Raw genomic sequence first — 16876 nt, 5'->3', positions numbered from 1 at the left:
CTAGCAACTGAAAATAACTTGTTATTCCAACCCTTTTATCCCTTCGCTCCCTCCTCTCCACATATTTTTGTGTTTTATTTATAGCTCTGACCAGCTTTTGCTTTGCAATTTGTAAAATAACCCTTCGGAGCCAGGGAGGGAAGGCGGAAGGGCAGCAGCCTCTGGGCGGGCTTGTCGATGGAGCCACTGGGTTGACGTGTTCCCCGTCGGGAGGGGATGGGACCCCCTCTCCCCTGCACCCCCCTCCCTTGCCTACTCGGAGATTCCTCTTTTAGACGAGCAGACTGGGCTGCTGAAGGCGTTGGTCAGGTTGTGCTGACAGCAGTACCCGGCAGCCCGGTGCGGTGGTTCAGCCGAGCTGGCTGTGGCTTTGCCTGCAGCTGGGTCGGAGCAGCCGTGTCCTGGGAGGTGGCAAGGTAGAGCTGTGTCTGTAAAACCTTCGTGGAGGTTGTAAGCTGTTCTGAAACGCATGAAATCCAGCACCACAACCCATGTTTATCCCGTAAAGCATAGCTGTACAAACAGTGCCTGCAGTAATTATGAGCTAAATCTTCTGTACTTCACTTTGGTTCGACACGTGCCGAAGTATTTTTGTACAGTTTAATCCACAAAATAAGAATCAGTTTAGCACTCGGTGTATTTTAACTTGCAGACCAGGGTAATATATTTCTTGATCTGCTCTTAGCTTTCCCGGCTTTCCCACATTTTCATACCATAACTGAACTACGCCGTGTCTTCCTTCTTGTCTCAGCTCTGCTTTGGTTCGGAGAGGAGGAAGGGAGCTGGCAGGTGTTTCTGCTGAAGAAAAGAGCATCCCTTGCATGCCGATAGAAAAGAGGGGAGATCTGTCTCTGCTGTCCCAGTTGGATATATAAACCAATATAAACATTGGTTTATAGTCCTGCAAAGAATCGTTCGATCTGTAAGAGGCATTTAAGTTGACTAGATTTTATTGGCATTAAAAGGTCAGTGTAGTGATGCTGATTTGCAAAAAAAAAAATAAATAAATTTACAGGGGATAAATTATTGTTTGCTTAACTGCAGTCCTCATTTGTTGGCTTATGGAGAGGATGAGGGCAGAGATATGTTAAAGTAACAAAAGTGAAGCCAGTTAGCAAGCAGCCTGGGGTGGGAGAATCGCAGGCTCTGTCACAGGTGAAAGTGGAAAACTCTCCCACAGCTTGTTTGTGTGCCCTGACTCAACTGGGGATCAACAGCCTTTCGTGGATGTGGTGCCAGGCTCTGTTCCCCTCGCCTGGAAGAAAAGTCCCAGAAGCTGAGGAGCGGGACCTGCCGGCCACCCCGTCCCCTTTCAGCAGCGCCTGATCCCCATGGAGACGGCTGCCCACCTCGGTAGCGGAGGCTCCGTGGGCTTGGTGTTGGGGAACGGTGGGGTTTGCGTCTCAGCCCTGCTACGTGTCGCTTCAGATCCTACCCAAGTGTCCTCCTGGCATGCTCGCCGTGGCTTGTGGGCTCCGTTGCCTTCCAGGATATGGCAAAGGGCTTTATAATGATTAATAAACAGGGCTAAATACCAGCTCTGACAGCGGTGCTGTAGCTACAAGAAAGGACATAGTCTTTGGAGGCATAAAACAAAAAAAACAAGTGGGGATGTTAGTACTAAATGTCTATGTATTAACTTGATGAGGCTGTTTTGGAAAGTTCTACCTGGCTCCAGCACCCACACTTTGTAAAATATTTCTAAAAATATTAGAAGAGACTCAGAGCTACAAGAGGGATTTGAGCTTTTAAAAACACGCTTCGTATTGAGATTTCAGAAGCTTGGTAGGTTTTGCTCGTTCAGGAGCAACTTAGGATCAGACCGACACTTACCTGCATAACCACAGACAGCTCTTTAATTTATCTGAGTTATGTGGTCAGGAAGTAAAAGTATAAAAGTAATGTGTACACACACACCCCTGATTAATTAGAGGAATTGCCTATCTCACATTAAAAGCTTTAAGGCAAGGCAGGATATCTGTCTTAAAACATCCCATGGCAAAACTGAAAGCATTCTGCATAAGCTCCTGTGGCCTGTGTTATTCAGAAGATCAGATTAGATGATGATAACATTCCTGTCTGGTCTTAAAATAATTAAACGAGGTATTTGCAGAGATTTCAAAGCAAATCCTGCCCCCACAACAACTTCAGTTAGTTTTACACATTAATGAGATGTCATCAGGCTGCAAAACTGTGTGATTTAAACGTGTTTTAAAAAAGAATTAAGTACATGTAATAATTGCTGATAGCTACCAGGATGTCCTTGATCTTACTACCAACCGGGATGGAGGTACCTGGCGGGGGATCCCAGTATCCCTCTGCTCCTGTGTGCAGCACCCAGAGCACATTTCCTTCCTGCTGGGGAGCAGAAAGCAGCCAGGGCTGCCCCTTCCCCAGGCTCCAGCCCTCAAGGGCAAGAGGTGTAGTTTCTCTAACACCTTGGTGTGGACAGGTGGAAGGTCTTCCTCTCTCCTTGTGTCACAATGCCTGTGGAAAATCAGTATAGCTAGAGGAAGAATTGGTATGCAGGATTGCTCTTCTCTGTTAATCAAGGCCAGCATTATCATTCTGTCTTTTTTTGTTTGCTTATTTGATTGCTACACTTACCCAAAAAAGATTTCCAATAACTACTGAGTTGAAAGTGATTTAGATTAACCCTGGCTGACACCGCTGCTTTAAAGAGGGCTGCCTGAAGTTTTAAATCTTCACAAGGATGATACTTCCCAGGAGGGGCTTTAAATCCTTGAAGCTACTCCCTCTTGATACTGTGTTCTCAAAGAAAAACTACTCAAATCTCAGGAGCCAAGACAGTAATATTTCCCAGTGAGCAGTTTTAGGTGGCTTTTATTTTAATGTCCAAAACCGTGTCTTTGTTTCAAAACTAACGTACAATACTCAGATACTGTGAAGCATCACTAGTTTTGTCCTAGTGGTTTCCATCTCTGCTTCAGTTATGTTGCTGATTAGTTTATGGAAATGTGAAGCATCCTTCTGTTGAGTTTCCTAAGGGAATGCTTGCAAGGTTGAGGATACTAAGGGGTGGGGGTTGGGCGGAGCTACAGCCAGCGTTTTATGGAAGCCTGAAAACCGTGGAAGCATCTGGAGCTGTGTGATGAAGGGACAGGTCTGCTGCTTTGCAGGAGAAAGCAGTTATAGCTGTATTGTGGTGGGAGGTGGAATGGACAAGGGCCTCACATATTGGTCCCACTTTTCACAGAACAGCTTATTTTAAGGTGATCACAAATATTTTGTTACGAGAGCCTCTCAATATACCTCTTGCCATTCTGGCTCAATAACTCATTGGCACGTGGTTCTGTGATGTACTGTGGTTAAGAATAGCATCTTCTCTGCTGGATCAATGCAGGGGAAGAGGCTGTATAATCTCCTTGTAAGATTTAAAGTAGCGTCAATGATAACTAAAGTAGGACAAATTACAGCTGCTGAGATCCTTGCTAGGTATGGAAATGGGTAGTAGCCACCACTGTTAATGCCAAGGAGACTCGGCTGCCTGTCCCATTCCAGGCTGCTGAGAGTCGGAGCAGTTCATTACATGAATTTACCTGGGGACCATCCAATTTTTGGCTCACTGATGGTCATTTTGGCTTGAAGAGCTTCTGTTCTGAATCATCATTTTGGCCCTCAAGGCGCTGCTTATGTAGATCCTTTTGTCTTGCAGTGAGCTTGCTCAGCATTGCTCGGTCCCGGCTGTGAGCAAGTGTCCTTGTTACTGACGTGAATCATAACTGAGGAACAAGCAGTGCTTGAGCTCCCGAGTGATGCTTGTAGCAGAGGGGATGCATCCTTCCAGCTAGCCCTCTTATTTGGGGCTGTGCTGTGGGGCTGAGCATCACTTCTGGCAGTTTTCACCAATTGCAACTGTTCTCTTTGTGAATGTGTTTGAAAGAAGCTGCAAGTAGTTTAATCCTGCCTTTTGCATTCAGGTTGAGGTTTTTCCGCGTGGAATTAAAATACCGTGCTGACACGGTATCGTGGAACACACACACAATTGAAAGTAGTTTTCAGTTTACCTGTGACTTCATTATTTTGTACCTAGTAAGAGGCCCTTGGCTGTGAGGTTTTGTAATAGGTGAGATGAAAGGTAAGTCTGCGCACGTGCGAAGGACAGGCAGGGAAAACCCAGATGGAGAAGCAGACCCCTGCCCCAGCTGCTCCGAGGGTGTCACAGGGAAGCCATCGGCCTGTGGGCCAGGGGTGACACCCATCAGCAAGTCAGGGGGAGAGGCTGCCGTCCGTCCCCTCACTGCTGCTTGCAGGCCTCTGGGACTCGATACCAGGTGCCCAAGAGGAACGTTTGAGGATTGTACAAAATTTATGATGGGATATTTAGAGGAGGAACCAAAAGTGGGGAAAGGGATGGTTCAAGGTGGTTTGGGAAGAACAAGTTTGGGGAAGTAGAGGAATAAGGAGTAAAAAGGGCTGGTCCCATGTAATGGGGCTGGTCAGTGCTCTTACCTGGCTCCGTCTGCCCCATCTTCTCATTAATCCCCATTTCTAATTGTTTTCCTGGGTGAGAGGACCCTGTGGGTGTGCATATAGAGGTCCAGGTGCCAGAAACTGGAGACAGGAGGGTCCGTGTCCGTTGTGTGGGTGCATATGTCAGTGTGCAGTCACTAGCGGCTATCAAGCAGGACTAGTGGGCAAGTAGGGTAAAAGGCTTGGGAGCTGGGTGTCAAAGTGGCCATAAGGCTTGGTCAGATGGTCACAATTTGGCTGCTGGAGGGACTGCAAGGTCCAAGCTGGTGGCTGAGGAGCCTGTGAGGTCTGGGGTCAGCTGGGACCAGTTTGTATGTTTGTCTGTCTCTGCACGAGGCAGCTGGAGAAGAGGGGATCCGAAGGGCAGCTGCTGGGTGGCCTGGAGTGTCTAAGGCCAGTTGCTAGAGGGACTGACAGTGTGTGCAAGAGGTACGTACCAGCCGCAGCAGGGGGGCTGTGGCCCCAGGGACTCACGTGTCCAGGTGCCAGCGCCTGGAAGGACCAAGAACCCAGGACCAGCTGCAGCATAGGCTGTCTGCGCCAGTTGCTGGAGGGATCCGTAGCCTGTATGTAATATATATCGATATAATTCCCACTGACATCCTAATCAACCAGCGAGTGGGACATGATGAGGCCGTTCTGGTGGCTCAAGTGCCGTGGGGTTTGTGCACGTTGGCCCATGGCTGCCCATCTGTATCACACGTGTGTGTTGGAGCTGTGTGCTCAGGCTCACCCCTAGCTGGGGCGGGCTGCTGCAGCAAGCCCTCCTCTGCTGGGCTACCAGATGCTGCAACTTCTAACGTAGAATAAAAATTGTGATGGAACAGCTGGTGCAGTGAAGGAAGACATCTTCCTTTTTCCTTGGAGATGTTTGGTTTTTTTTAAGAAGGTATCTCTCTGATGCTGTTGTTTTGGTCCTGAGCCTGGTAAGTTCTTCCTCGGACAGCTCTTGAGCGCAGTGCCCAAAGCAACCAGCTCTGCATTGTAATGGCTTGAAGTAATGTCATGTGTCAACAGAGCCTGAAAGATAAATAACTTTGATTGGAGCACAGAAAGGTTAAAAAGAAGAACAACAGCGCTTTTGAGGCATTTTGTCATCCCAAAATGGAGGCTGCCACGTGGATTAATCATCTGCATGTTATGCAGTTTATAGCAGCTTAGCAATAATTACAAATAAACTTTATGTTCACTCCTGAGCACTGTAGTAAGCTTTCCTTTTCTGAGGTGCTTTTGTAAAGACAGGGTATTGTTCATGGGTATAAAGGATGCGTAGTTCTACTGCTGCGGGAGGAAGGTCATGTGGCTGTAAAGCTACTGAAACCCGTGTTGCTTCGTCCTGGAGAGCTGGGCTACCTGCCTGACATTTTAGGCTTAAGGACAGTTTCTTAAGTTAATTAGATCTCAGATGCATAGCTCTGATTATATTATTTGATTGCCTCTGTCCTTCATTCTTTCCCTAGTATGATGTGGATACGTGCAGGATAAAGATCCCTCAGATGTGGTTTGTCCACCATCAGTTCTCTGAACTATGAACAAATACGCTTGCTTGCTTCATTTTTTGACCCACTGGAGAAGTAGAACGATGCAGCTTCCCTTAGGGCAATTTCTTCTTAAAATGTGCAAAGCAGTTTTTTTAAGCAGATCTTTAAATTCAGGTGGAAAAAAAAACAACTCTAAAATCAGTGACTGCCCTGTGTCTTCACTTAGGATCGCTTTCTTTGCTGGTTGACTGGCACCTTGCTGTTGCTCTGAGACACGTGCTGTTAGGTGTTGATCTCTAGACGGCAGACAGCGCGCTGAACTTCAGAGGGAAACAGACAGTAAAGATGCTGGAGTCAAGAACGCAGGTTCAAAACTGCCTGGTTAGACCTAGGCTAAGTGAGTTCTGTCCCTGCTCATGAAAGTTCTACCTTCATCTGCTGCGGTAACTTTTCTTCTTTTCAGCAGATTAGCTTGTAGCATGTTTGGCAGTGATGCATCGACCCTGTCCATATTAAAAGATGCCGTTGATAAATCAGCGGAGAATACACGGAACCTTTTTGTTCAAGTGTGCAGGGTGGATCCCGCAGCTTTACTGCATGTAACGCTAGCAGGGCGTGCTTCTTTCAGCAGCTGTAGAAAACTGATTGAAGCTGGTCCTTTCCACAGGCTTGCCTTGCCGGGGAATTAAAGCTTCAGGCAGCCGTTTGAGGGAAGGTTTTGAATATGTATGACCCAAACAAGGGGCCTGTTGAGAAGGGCTCTAATCCTTTTGCATATGAAACCTGGTGTTCTGGTCTTCTCTCTTTCTGATGTTTCTGTGCTTTCAGATATGCTAAATCTACCTTTGAAGTTTCATTTCTTCTTGTGTAAAATATGCTTTAATAGATGAACCTTGCAGCTGGGAATTAGGAGATAGATACTGGTTCAAGTTGGACACGCTGAGCGGGTCAAGTAATCGTCCTTTGCCTCAGTTTCCCCATGTGTAACGCAGAAAGAATGATGTCCACCTCCTGTATGCAGCTCTTTGAGATTTGTTCTGGGTAACTAATTTAGAAGCCACAATGCAGCGTAGACTTTCTACAGTCTGGCATGAAGCCCTGCTGGTAGGTATCTGCCTGGGGGTGCTGCAAATCCATATGGACGGGAGTAGAGGCTACCCTGTTCCTGGTCAGGAATTCACAGGTAGAAATATATCTGCATGTTGAGATCAGACCAGCTGTGTGGGTGCAGGGAGTCCTGCCCAGTCCTGCCGTCCCACTTGCACGGTCAGAAAACCTGTGTCTTAGGCAAATCTGATGATTTATTGTCTGTCATCTGTATGCCAGTGGTCCTTATGTGTAAAGCCTTGATTTTCCAAGAATATTTGCATATAATGGCAGACTGACTGTTTAGCTGCAAAGACACAAATGAGTGTAGGATGGGTGAGAAACTCATGTAGCCCAAACCAGTTTTCATAGAAGGCTTTTTTCATACAAGGATCTCAGGGGACTGAACTTTTCTGGCCTCCTTCTTGAGGTGAAGTGTGTAGGTTTTATGTGCTGCTAGGACCTGGGGAGCTATGGAGGATCAGGAGGAAGACAGGCTGTAAGAGCCGGGTATCTCTTAGAGGCGTGTAGCAGCCCTTCCCCTGGCTGGGCCAGGAACTAGGGGATGTCTGGTCTGTAGGAGGACTGTAGTTCCTTTGATGGCAGAAGTATTTGGAGTAGGGGGTGGAAAAATGCGAGCTGTTCTCAAAATAAGAATGCTTTGTGCTAAGGTGCAGCGGGCTGGCCAGCCTTTCCCTTTGCAGGGGCTGGGTTTCTAGGACACGTTCAATTTTAGCATCCCTTGGAAGGAGATCCGAAAGGTTTTACCTGTGCAGAATAGAGTGATGCTCTGCTTAGATGGGATGTGATCCCATAGCTAGACAAAAGCTGGAGTACTGAGTTTTGCTCTGATCATCGCCTCTGAGGAGCCATATATAGCTCTTTAAAAACCCAAGTAACCTACCACGAAACTGTCCGAGAAAGAGCGTTGTAAGACAGCACAGTTATAAAAGACTCTGAAAAGCTGAATAGGGTTTTCCCCCCTCTTACGGTATTTGGAGTCGAACTTTAGATGCATCATTTTGAACGTGGCCTTTTAAAGTAGCTTTCTATTCTGTCCTTGTCATTTTTAGAGCTGTAAAGGAAAGCCAAAATGCCAGGGAAGGGAAGCAAATGAAAAGGGGCAGCAGGGCTAAAGACTAGGTTTTGATCATCTTTGCAAGAAGTGACATCAGCTGTGAGAACGAGGGGCTTCAGTCGCTGCGACTGGAGACAGCTTTTAGTCTCTGATTCTATTTTGCCCTGAGCCAGCCAGCCAAATAAAAACAGCGGGATAAATCACTGCTGGCAGAACTTAACAGTTATGCAACATCCAGTGCACCGTGTGCCTATTTTTAGATCGGTTTTACACTAGCAGAATTTACTTTATGAAATCGAAAAAGAATGTCTGGTCAGAGGCCGGGGGATAAAGAGGGTATTTGGGAAGTGCAAAATGTAAAAAACGCTTAGTACAAAGATGTGTTAGCAAACCCCACTTTGGCAGTATTGAAATCCTTTCGAGAGTGTTGGGTCAACCAGGCGTGGGAATGAAGAGTAGAGGGGGTTTCAGTATTCCCTTGAATTTCTAATCTGTGGTTGCTTTTTAAATGGTTAACTATACTCGCTTTACCCAAACGGCTAACTACATGTGGTTTACTTAAAGCTGGCCTTCTCCACCATTTGTGTTGTACTTTGTCTTCACCAGATGTGGAGCGCGGTAGGGAGCAGCTTCGCCTCCTGGCAGGACCGGCTGGTCAGGTTTGGGGGAATTGTGCTGACTGGAGTGCTCTGCAAAGCTGGCTGAGCTACAGAGGTGCTCCTCATCCTTTGTGAGATACCCTAGATTTAATGAGCCTCTGATATTTAGCTGCTGTATGTTTCACATATGTTTTCTCAATCTTCAGTGAGTTAGGATTGTGTGTGATTTCATTAGTTAAAAGCATCCAGCTTGCAGCACAGGTATGAATAACTGAAGATTAGTCTCAGGTACTGTGCTCTTTATCCAAGACAAGATGTGCATCTTCTCTCCTTTAAATTTTACTTAATCCTTTTACTCCCTGTTGTGATTCTAGGTTAGTTTGAACTGTGTATAATTCTGTTCCCAAAGTTTTTTTGCTCAGATTCAGAACAGATAATAATTGGGAAAAGTTTGACCTTTCACAGCCTTTAGAGATTTTAGGAGATAAACCATTTGCTGCATAGCTAACATGTCTTTGGGATCTCTGCCACAGGTTGGACGTTTTTTAATCACAGCTTGGAGCGAATTAGCATTCTGATGATTGCATGATCTGTATTGATCTTTTTTCCCCAAACTATTTGTTCTAGGTGACAATCTTGATGCTATCCATGACATAACTGTGGCATACCCCCAAAACATTCCTCAGACAGAGAAGCACCTTCTGAATGGCAACTTCCCTAAGGAGATTCACTTCCACGTCCAGAGATATCCCATAGAAACAGTGCCCACTTCTAAGGAGGAGCTGCAGCTTTGGTGCCGGCAGCGTTGGGAAGAGAAAGAGGAGAGACTCCGGCACTTCTACGAAGGTGGAAAATGCTTCAGTGCAACAGGGCAAAGCATTATTCCTCCGTGTAAATCCGAGCTCAGGGTCCTCACGGTTAAGTGCATCTCGCTCCTGTATTGGACAGTGTTCCCACTGGGTATGCTGGCGCTGCTGTACCTGTACAGCTTTGTGCAGTGGTATTTTGCAGCCATGATCATCTTTTTTGTCGTGCAGCAAAAGATATTTGGTGGGCTGGAACTAATTGAACTCGCTTGTCATCGATATTTTAAAAAGCAACAGAAATTTCATAACACGAAAATAAAAACCAATTAGTTCTGGGGTAAAGAAAGATGTAAAAATGGGTGATTTTGAGATGTCCTGCAAATTTTATGCACAGGGAAGAATTTTTGCATGAGAATTGTCTTTTATTATTGCCATTGTTAGACATTTGCACTCGATTCTGTGAAGAGAAAGAAAAATGTTAGTTATTGCTACACGTGAAAGTAGTAGTTTTTATCTCTGAATGTAATTTCAACATTGCCTCTGCAAGCAGCTAGCAACTGCATTCTGCTGTAATTAAGAAACAAATTGCTGGATTACCGAACAATCATAAGGATGATAATAATTGTGACATGCACTGAACTTTCATGCAGAAACCCAAACTGTCCAGCTAAAGGAGACAGAGGTATGATTTCTGTACAATCGCATTGTCATAAGGGAAGCACCGGATTTGGAAAGCTGGTAAGTTTAACGATGTTTTGATGGTAGGTAGAAGTTGGAGGAGAAGTTGTTCCGTTTTTTTTTTTTTCTATTTCAAATATTCAGACTTACATTTTTGCATAAGCTTTTCCAAACACTACTGAACCTACCACTATTCAATTGTTCTGACTTGGTCACTCAGAAGGATTTTAAGCCTTGCTGTCTTGTGTTGTAGTACAGAAAACAGTGCTGGCTCTTCCTCCAAATAATCTGAACTGATTATTCAATAGACCTATGCAGCTAAGTTTGGATTTTTCACTGTTTTCATACTGTTTTGCTGTCCCTCTTAGCTGTGGGAGACTTGTTCCTCCTGTAGTATACAGAGCTGCAGGATAGGGGAGCTAATTTTTTGTTGGTTTATTGGTGTTTTTTCTCCTAGAGTCAAAACCAAGTGTCTGTCCCTTGAGTAGCTGGCAAATGTTTTTCAAAACGTTTTCCTTGTAGACATTATTTGCTTGAAAACATTTAATTTTCAGAGTAGGCAAAATATCTTTTTTTTTTTTTTTTAAGCATGTATTTTGGTTTTCACTTTGCTTCCTAAGGCATTTAAAGTGTCCGTAGACTGCTTGTTCTGCACGTGTCAGCCAGACCTGCTGAAATGCCCCTGATGCAGTGGTTGTCTCCTTATAGGTGCAAGAGATGGGTTTCAGACTTCTCACAGCACAGGGAAACTGAGCTACATCTTCCCTTTGCAGTATTGTCTTTGATTGCCTGCTGGTATCATTACTTTTCCAACTTTTGGGGGTTCTTTGGGGTCCCATTATAATACTTCCCCTTATTTTCATGACATTCAGAAAATCTGAAGGTTTAAACTCAGACAAGGCACTTGCAAGTGCATTCCTTGTCATATATAACAAAAGTCACGTTCATGCTCACATGGTTAAAGACATAAACACTGGATCAACACTTCTGAGACACCAGGCTGGGTTTGGTTTTCAGCCTCAAAAAAACGTTAGGTCGCTTGATGAACTGTACTGCTGCAGACCCTTCATGACTTACTGAGTATTTGTTTATGGCACGAAGGTGTGTCTGAGCGGAACAGAGGTGGCCTGATGCCATACGTTGAGTGGCATTGCCATGAAATGGGAAGGTATAGAATGCAAAATTTATCTTGTACTGTGTTGAGTATCTCAAGCGTTGGGTCAGCATGGTAGACACATCTGTTTTCTTCTAAATTACAGTAGTAAACATGTTGTATCAAAGGCCATTTTTTGAATGAATCACCAGCTTCTAGTCAACCTTGCAAGGTGACAAGTATTTTTTAATCTGTGCTTATAACTAGTTGTTTATTACGTGGAAAGTACTTGAAGCCATCTGTTTTACTCTAATTTTTTTAAACCTCTTTTTTCTTAAAACTGAATAAAACTAGGTTTATATTTAGGGTTATGTTTCTTAATGATTTTTTCGTATTTATATTTGAGTACCTGATGTCTGACAGCTGGTGTTTCATTGTCCCGAGTGGAAGGATCCTTTCTGCCCTATGAGGACTTTTTAAAACGTGATTCTGTGATATCAAAGGCATGGCTGCACCTTAACTCGACATCGCCTGGTTTTTCTTTGCCTGATACTCCTTTGGTGCGATTCCCTGCACATCCCAGGTAGCTCATCACAAGGGAAAACCAAAAAACCTCCTTTATGGTTAATGCAGAGGAGAGCTAAAAGGCAGTTTCTAGTCTGTCCTGAGCCGTGGCTGTGCTTTCACACCAGGAGTAACCATGGCCAGCCCACTCCAATCGCCTTAATATAGAGTGTTCAGGAATCGCTTTGGAGGACAGGTTATCGATGTCGGTGACATAAATACCAGCTACGCTTTTCTCAGTCGCTCAGAGAACTTTGTGGTGCCCTCAGATGTATCAGAAACGTCAGTGTGAGTCTTGGTCGTGGAGCGGTGAGAGATTTAACATCTGCGTGATCAGAGTTGGGCTCTGAAAATCGTATGCAATCCATCGCTGACCCTTACGAGGGGTTTTCTCCCAGCTGGAGTCAAACACGTAACCTACTGTAATGTGGTAAACATCCTGCAAATCTGTAACTCAGCCTCCTCTCTCATGTATTTGGATCAAAGAGAAAGAATAATCTTGTCAGCTGCTCATGTCGCATTTGCAGTGCCTGGCTCCGTGGCGTGGGGCAGCACGTGGGAAGTGAAGAATCCTCCTCTCACCGGGAAGGGTCTCGGCTTTCTGACTGACGTAAATTTTCAGATTATGTGCAACATTTTCCAGCTCAATTAGCAATGCAAGGCGGGGGGTGGGGGGTGGATAAACTTTGAATAACAAGGAAAAGCTTTGTGGATGTAGAAGCTTCTGTTTAAAAAGTGGCTAAGGAACTGCAGGAAGATCTTTTTGTGAATGTGTTTTTTCTCTCTTTGGTCAAATTGTAGCCTTTTACTCAGAAGGTACTAATACACAGATTTTTTTGGTGACTGTTTTGTCCTCACCCTGTTTCCCTATTCAAAGTACACACCAAGATGGCATGTAGGAACATGGGTCGGTGGTGGACTTGGCAGTGGTAGGTTTACAGTTGGACTCTGTGATCTTAAAGGTCTTTTCCACCCTAAATGATTCTATGATTTTGTGCTGGGTAAATCACTTGGAAGGGTTTTCAGTGCTGTTAGGTTAAAGGTGCTAGTACTCCAGGAACCACGTACCCCTGTCTCATGGGATGCACATTGGCACGAGACTCAGCTCATTCGTTAGCACGTTTGCCATGGCTCCCCTTCCCTCGCGGTCCCAGCAGCCGCACTGCTCGGCAGCGACTGCTCCGTCTACGGGACCTGCAGGTCTTCCTAGGTCTGGCGTAAAGTTATTTGAGATCCGTGACGTGCTTTAAGGATCCTCCTCTCGTTTGCTCAGTGAAATGTTTCCTCATCAGCGTCAGGGTTTTCATTCTCTCTGCTCGGAACAGAAGGCTGAAATCCTGCCATCTGTGTTTGTCATCAAGGTCAGCTGGGTAGCAGGGTGTCAGCCCAAGACATATCTCTCTTGGCTTCAAAGCTGCAAGGCCCGAAGCTGGTCTGTAAGGTGTTGTCTTAATCATATGAAATGTAGTTCCTAGTTTTGTGCATTGCATCGGTCTGTTGTTTAAAAAAAAAGATCTGTGTTTTTATAACTTGGTTTTATATGTACACTGTGTGAAAGGAAACACCAGGATACTACAAACCTACAGAAAGCCTTAGTTTTCAGAGTTCACTGATTATCTTAGAACGTTTTAACCATTTACCAGTGACTTTACAGCAACAATAAAGACCTGAAGCATTGCATGTGTTCTATTTTGCCTTTTTTTTTTTTTTTTTTTCTCCTGGGCATGCATTCTGTGTGCTGCCCTAAGGAGCAAACCTTGAAACCTTGTTTTCGGTGCCCTGCTGCCTGCTTTGGGCAGCCCGGTGCCCGCTCAGGTGCCGGACCCTTGGTTCCGGGCTGTTGGGGTGATGCAGCTCCCTTCTTGCCGTGGGAGGCTGGAGGGGGGTGGCTGGTCGTACCCTCGCGTCTAGCCTCTTCATGTAGAGGGATGTGGAGACCTTTTGAACATGCAAGGGGTGCAGCTGAACCTTGGCCTTGCTTTGCTGCTTAACCTGTATTGCTTAAGAACCAGCTGTGGCTTGACAGTGAGGCAGTGCTGCCTTGGTAAGTCCTCCTCTCCTCTTTAGCTGTGTCCTGTTACCACCCATGTAATTATTTTTGCCGCTGTGCTCCTAGTTACCTGATGGGGAATAGCCTTGCCGTGACTGCAGCAGCCCTAGCGAAACCCCCGCGTTTCCAGCAGGCAGCACGTGTTGGGAAGACCACAAGAGATGGAGACCCTGGCAGCAGTTTCTGCAGCCGCAGGTGCTATTTGCCATGTCTACGTAGGCTTTCAAATCAGTGCCCAGAAGTCAAAATGAGCCATGCTCCGTATTGAGCGACTTGTCTCTCTGAAAAGATGGTTGTCGCTTCCTCTTTCTTTCCTCCAAGCTCAGATATGCCATGAAAAAATTGATTTCTCTATCTTACCTGCCATTACCGAAAATAATAGTCGTGGAGGTCAAAGCTTTCACCCTCCAGCTGCCCCAGGCGCCTCCTTTGCAGTTCAATACAGCGGGTGGAGGGTTGTCTTGTTTCCCGAGGACTGTCAATCAGACCACAAGTTATCTCAACCAGAAATGATTCCCGGGAGCAGGGAGCACGGTCTGTGCTCATAACATGCTTGAGCGCCTCTCATCCTAGAGAAGGTTTGTGCTGAGAGACGAGAGGCAGAGCGAGCTCACCTCTGTCCTTGCTGGGCATCTCAAAAGTCCCGGCATCTTTAGCAGGAGCTGGGCCCTGAATTTTTAAGCAGATGTTTTTGTTTTATTCTAGTCTGGCCTCCGTATGGTTTGTCATCCCTTTTCCTGGGCTGCTTCGTGTGGGGTGACACTTTCTCCCTGGTGGTGGGACATGCAGGAGACTGGCAGGAGGAGTTTGAGCAAAGCTCTGTGTTTTGCTGCTCTCGGGGGAAGGAGAAGCTGTTTGCTCCGCCTGAGATACTTCGTGCCGGGCTGCATGAGGGGGGCGGGCACATGGGCTGCTGTGGGTGTAATGGTTTTAGTGGTCAGCACACTCTTCCCTAAATTTCTCTTCCCATCTTGCCTGTCAGAGGGAGGAGGCGAGAGCCCCTTCACCCTCGTCTGCAGGGAGCGGAGAAGCACCTTCAGCCTTGCCGGAGGGACGAGTAAATGGGCTCAGGCGTTAGCCTTGCTTCTGTGTCCACGGGACAGCCCCGGGCAGAGGAAGATGAGCTGCTACAGGGTGCGAGAGCATGAGGAGATGCTGCAGGAGGAGTGGGAGGCAGCGCAGGGCACGGCTTTCTGCAGAGCCGTAAGCTGGCACTAACATCCCCGCCTGATGGCCCTCTGCGCTGTTTCTTTGCCCACCTTTGAGGCTCGCCCTCGCTGCTGGAGCTGCTGGGCGTCTGGGGAGCCAGAGGAATGGGTGTTGATTAACGCCGAACCTGAAGGGAGGGGAAACGTTAGGGGTAATGGGATAGAGGGGCTGGGGAAGGGGTTGGCTCCTGCTGGCGCTGGGTGCAGCTGCTCTGGAGCGTGTCATTTGGCTTCAGAGGCTGAAGGAAAAGGTCTGCATTGAGAGACTTGTTTACTTGGACATCTTGAAAGAAACATCCTCCATGGGGTGGTCGGCAGCAGGACCCATGGGAGGAGCCTCTGTACGTCCTTACCCTGCTGGTGCCCACCAATGCTGGCCTCTTTCCATCTCTTGTTCCATACTCAAGTTTCTCACTTGATGTCCTGTGTTTCAAGACATGGAAACAGCTCCTCCAGTTTGTTGTCCTGGCAGCTGTGCAAGGCCCCCAGTGCTTTAGGGGTAGAGTAATGCCTTGCTGTCAGTGAGATTCCCACCGGCAGGCTGGGAAGCTGCCCGGCTTTCCAGGGCAGCTTGCAAAACCTCCTGTAACACACGCTGCCTGGCACAATCCGTGCAGCGCCTGGCAGCGGGCTGCTCCCTCACCTCCTTGGCAAGGAGCTGCCTCGCCCCCCTCGCCCCCGCCGCAGTTGGAATTCCTTCCAGATGATCCACCGAAATGATTTAGGGGAGATGTTGCTCACCGGGGAGATCTTGCTCACACTGGTAGCTCCACAGGTTTGCTCCCTACAGCTCTGCACTCCCTGCCCGGGGCTGTTCGTTGCCCTTTCTATAGCTACGCAAGGCAGGTCCCCGCTTCCCAGAGGCGTTCCGCAGCGCCTTGGGGTGGGCACAGCACATCAGAGCCAGCAGGTCAGGGTCCTTGGCCACAGGGGCGGGAGGGGGTCCACTCCCAGCGCGCAGGGTCCGGTTGGGTCAGGCTCCATGCGCAGTCCTGGCTGGGGAGGGATCAGGAGCTGACCTCATGCAGCTTCTGGCAGGCCTTGACACCCATCGCTGGAGCAGAACCAGCCATTTAAAGGAAATGCTAAACCAACCTCTTTTGGCAGCAAATTACACTTTCCCGATTCCTTTCTTGCTCTAGGCCTGCCTTCTCCTCTCCCTCTCCCAGCAGCAAGAGAGGAGAAGGTTTTGGGACACCCTCTTCAGTTGCTTAAAACAGAACGTGTTCCTGGAGCCACTGTCCTACGTGGATCAAGTGGTGCTGGCCAGGCTCACGAGGCAGGAGGTGAGGATGGCTTGACACCACAGGTGCCTGCCCTGGAGACATGCACAGGGAGAGGGGCTGGACCCAGTTCCTCCCCCGCTGCCGGTCTCCTGAGTGGGCACGTGCCAGCTGGTGCTGGCATCTTCCTGGGATGCTGCGTTGAGCGCTGAGAGATCCTTGTGGCCATCAGAGGGACAACGGGACACGGAGCATCCTTCTGCAGGACCCCAATGCTTCAGGCGTCAGCTGGGAAACCGGAGAGGAGCGCTTGGGAATGGTGCGGCTGTGGGCAGACCTGCTGACAGACAGCCCTCAGGGGTCCTCGGCCATCTCAAACATGCTGTAGGTAATGTGGGGGCGGGGAGGACATTGCACTGACACCACTTACTGCAAGCCAGGGATGTGTCCAGCACTGGGCACTACCTGGGCACTAACGCTCACAGGCTTGAGGCTGCGCATCTGTCTGGGACAGCT

The 16876-nt window shown here is 47.4% G+C and overlaps 1 protein-coding gene across 6 annotated transcripts in view; it reads left to right on the top strand.

Annotated features, from left to right (window-relative positions):
• The window catches only part of LCLAT1 (lysocardiolipin acyltransferase 1), a 117095-nt gene extending 103539 nt beyond the window's left edge, over positions 1-13556 (top strand). For all 6 annotated transcript variants that reach the window (XM_040611485.1, XM_040611487.1, XM_040611486.1 and 3 more), the window contains one exon: positions 9366-13556. In XM_040611485.1, coding sequence (XP_040467419.1) covers positions 9366-9874 — 509 coding nt within the window. In that variant the 3' untranslated portion in view covers positions 9875-13556. The remainder of the gene's footprint in view (positions 1-9365) is intronic.
• Positions 13557-16876: the final 3320 nt, after the last annotated feature.

Source organism: Falco naumanni, chromosome 12, assembly GCF_017639655.2.
Source record: "Falco naumanni isolate bFalNau1 chromosome 12, bFalNau1.pat, whole genome shotgun sequence".
NCBI lineage: Eukaryota > Metazoa > Chordata > Aves > Falconiformes > Falconidae > Falco > Falco naumanni.
This window is presented reverse-complemented; position numbering and strand designations above follow the sequence as displayed.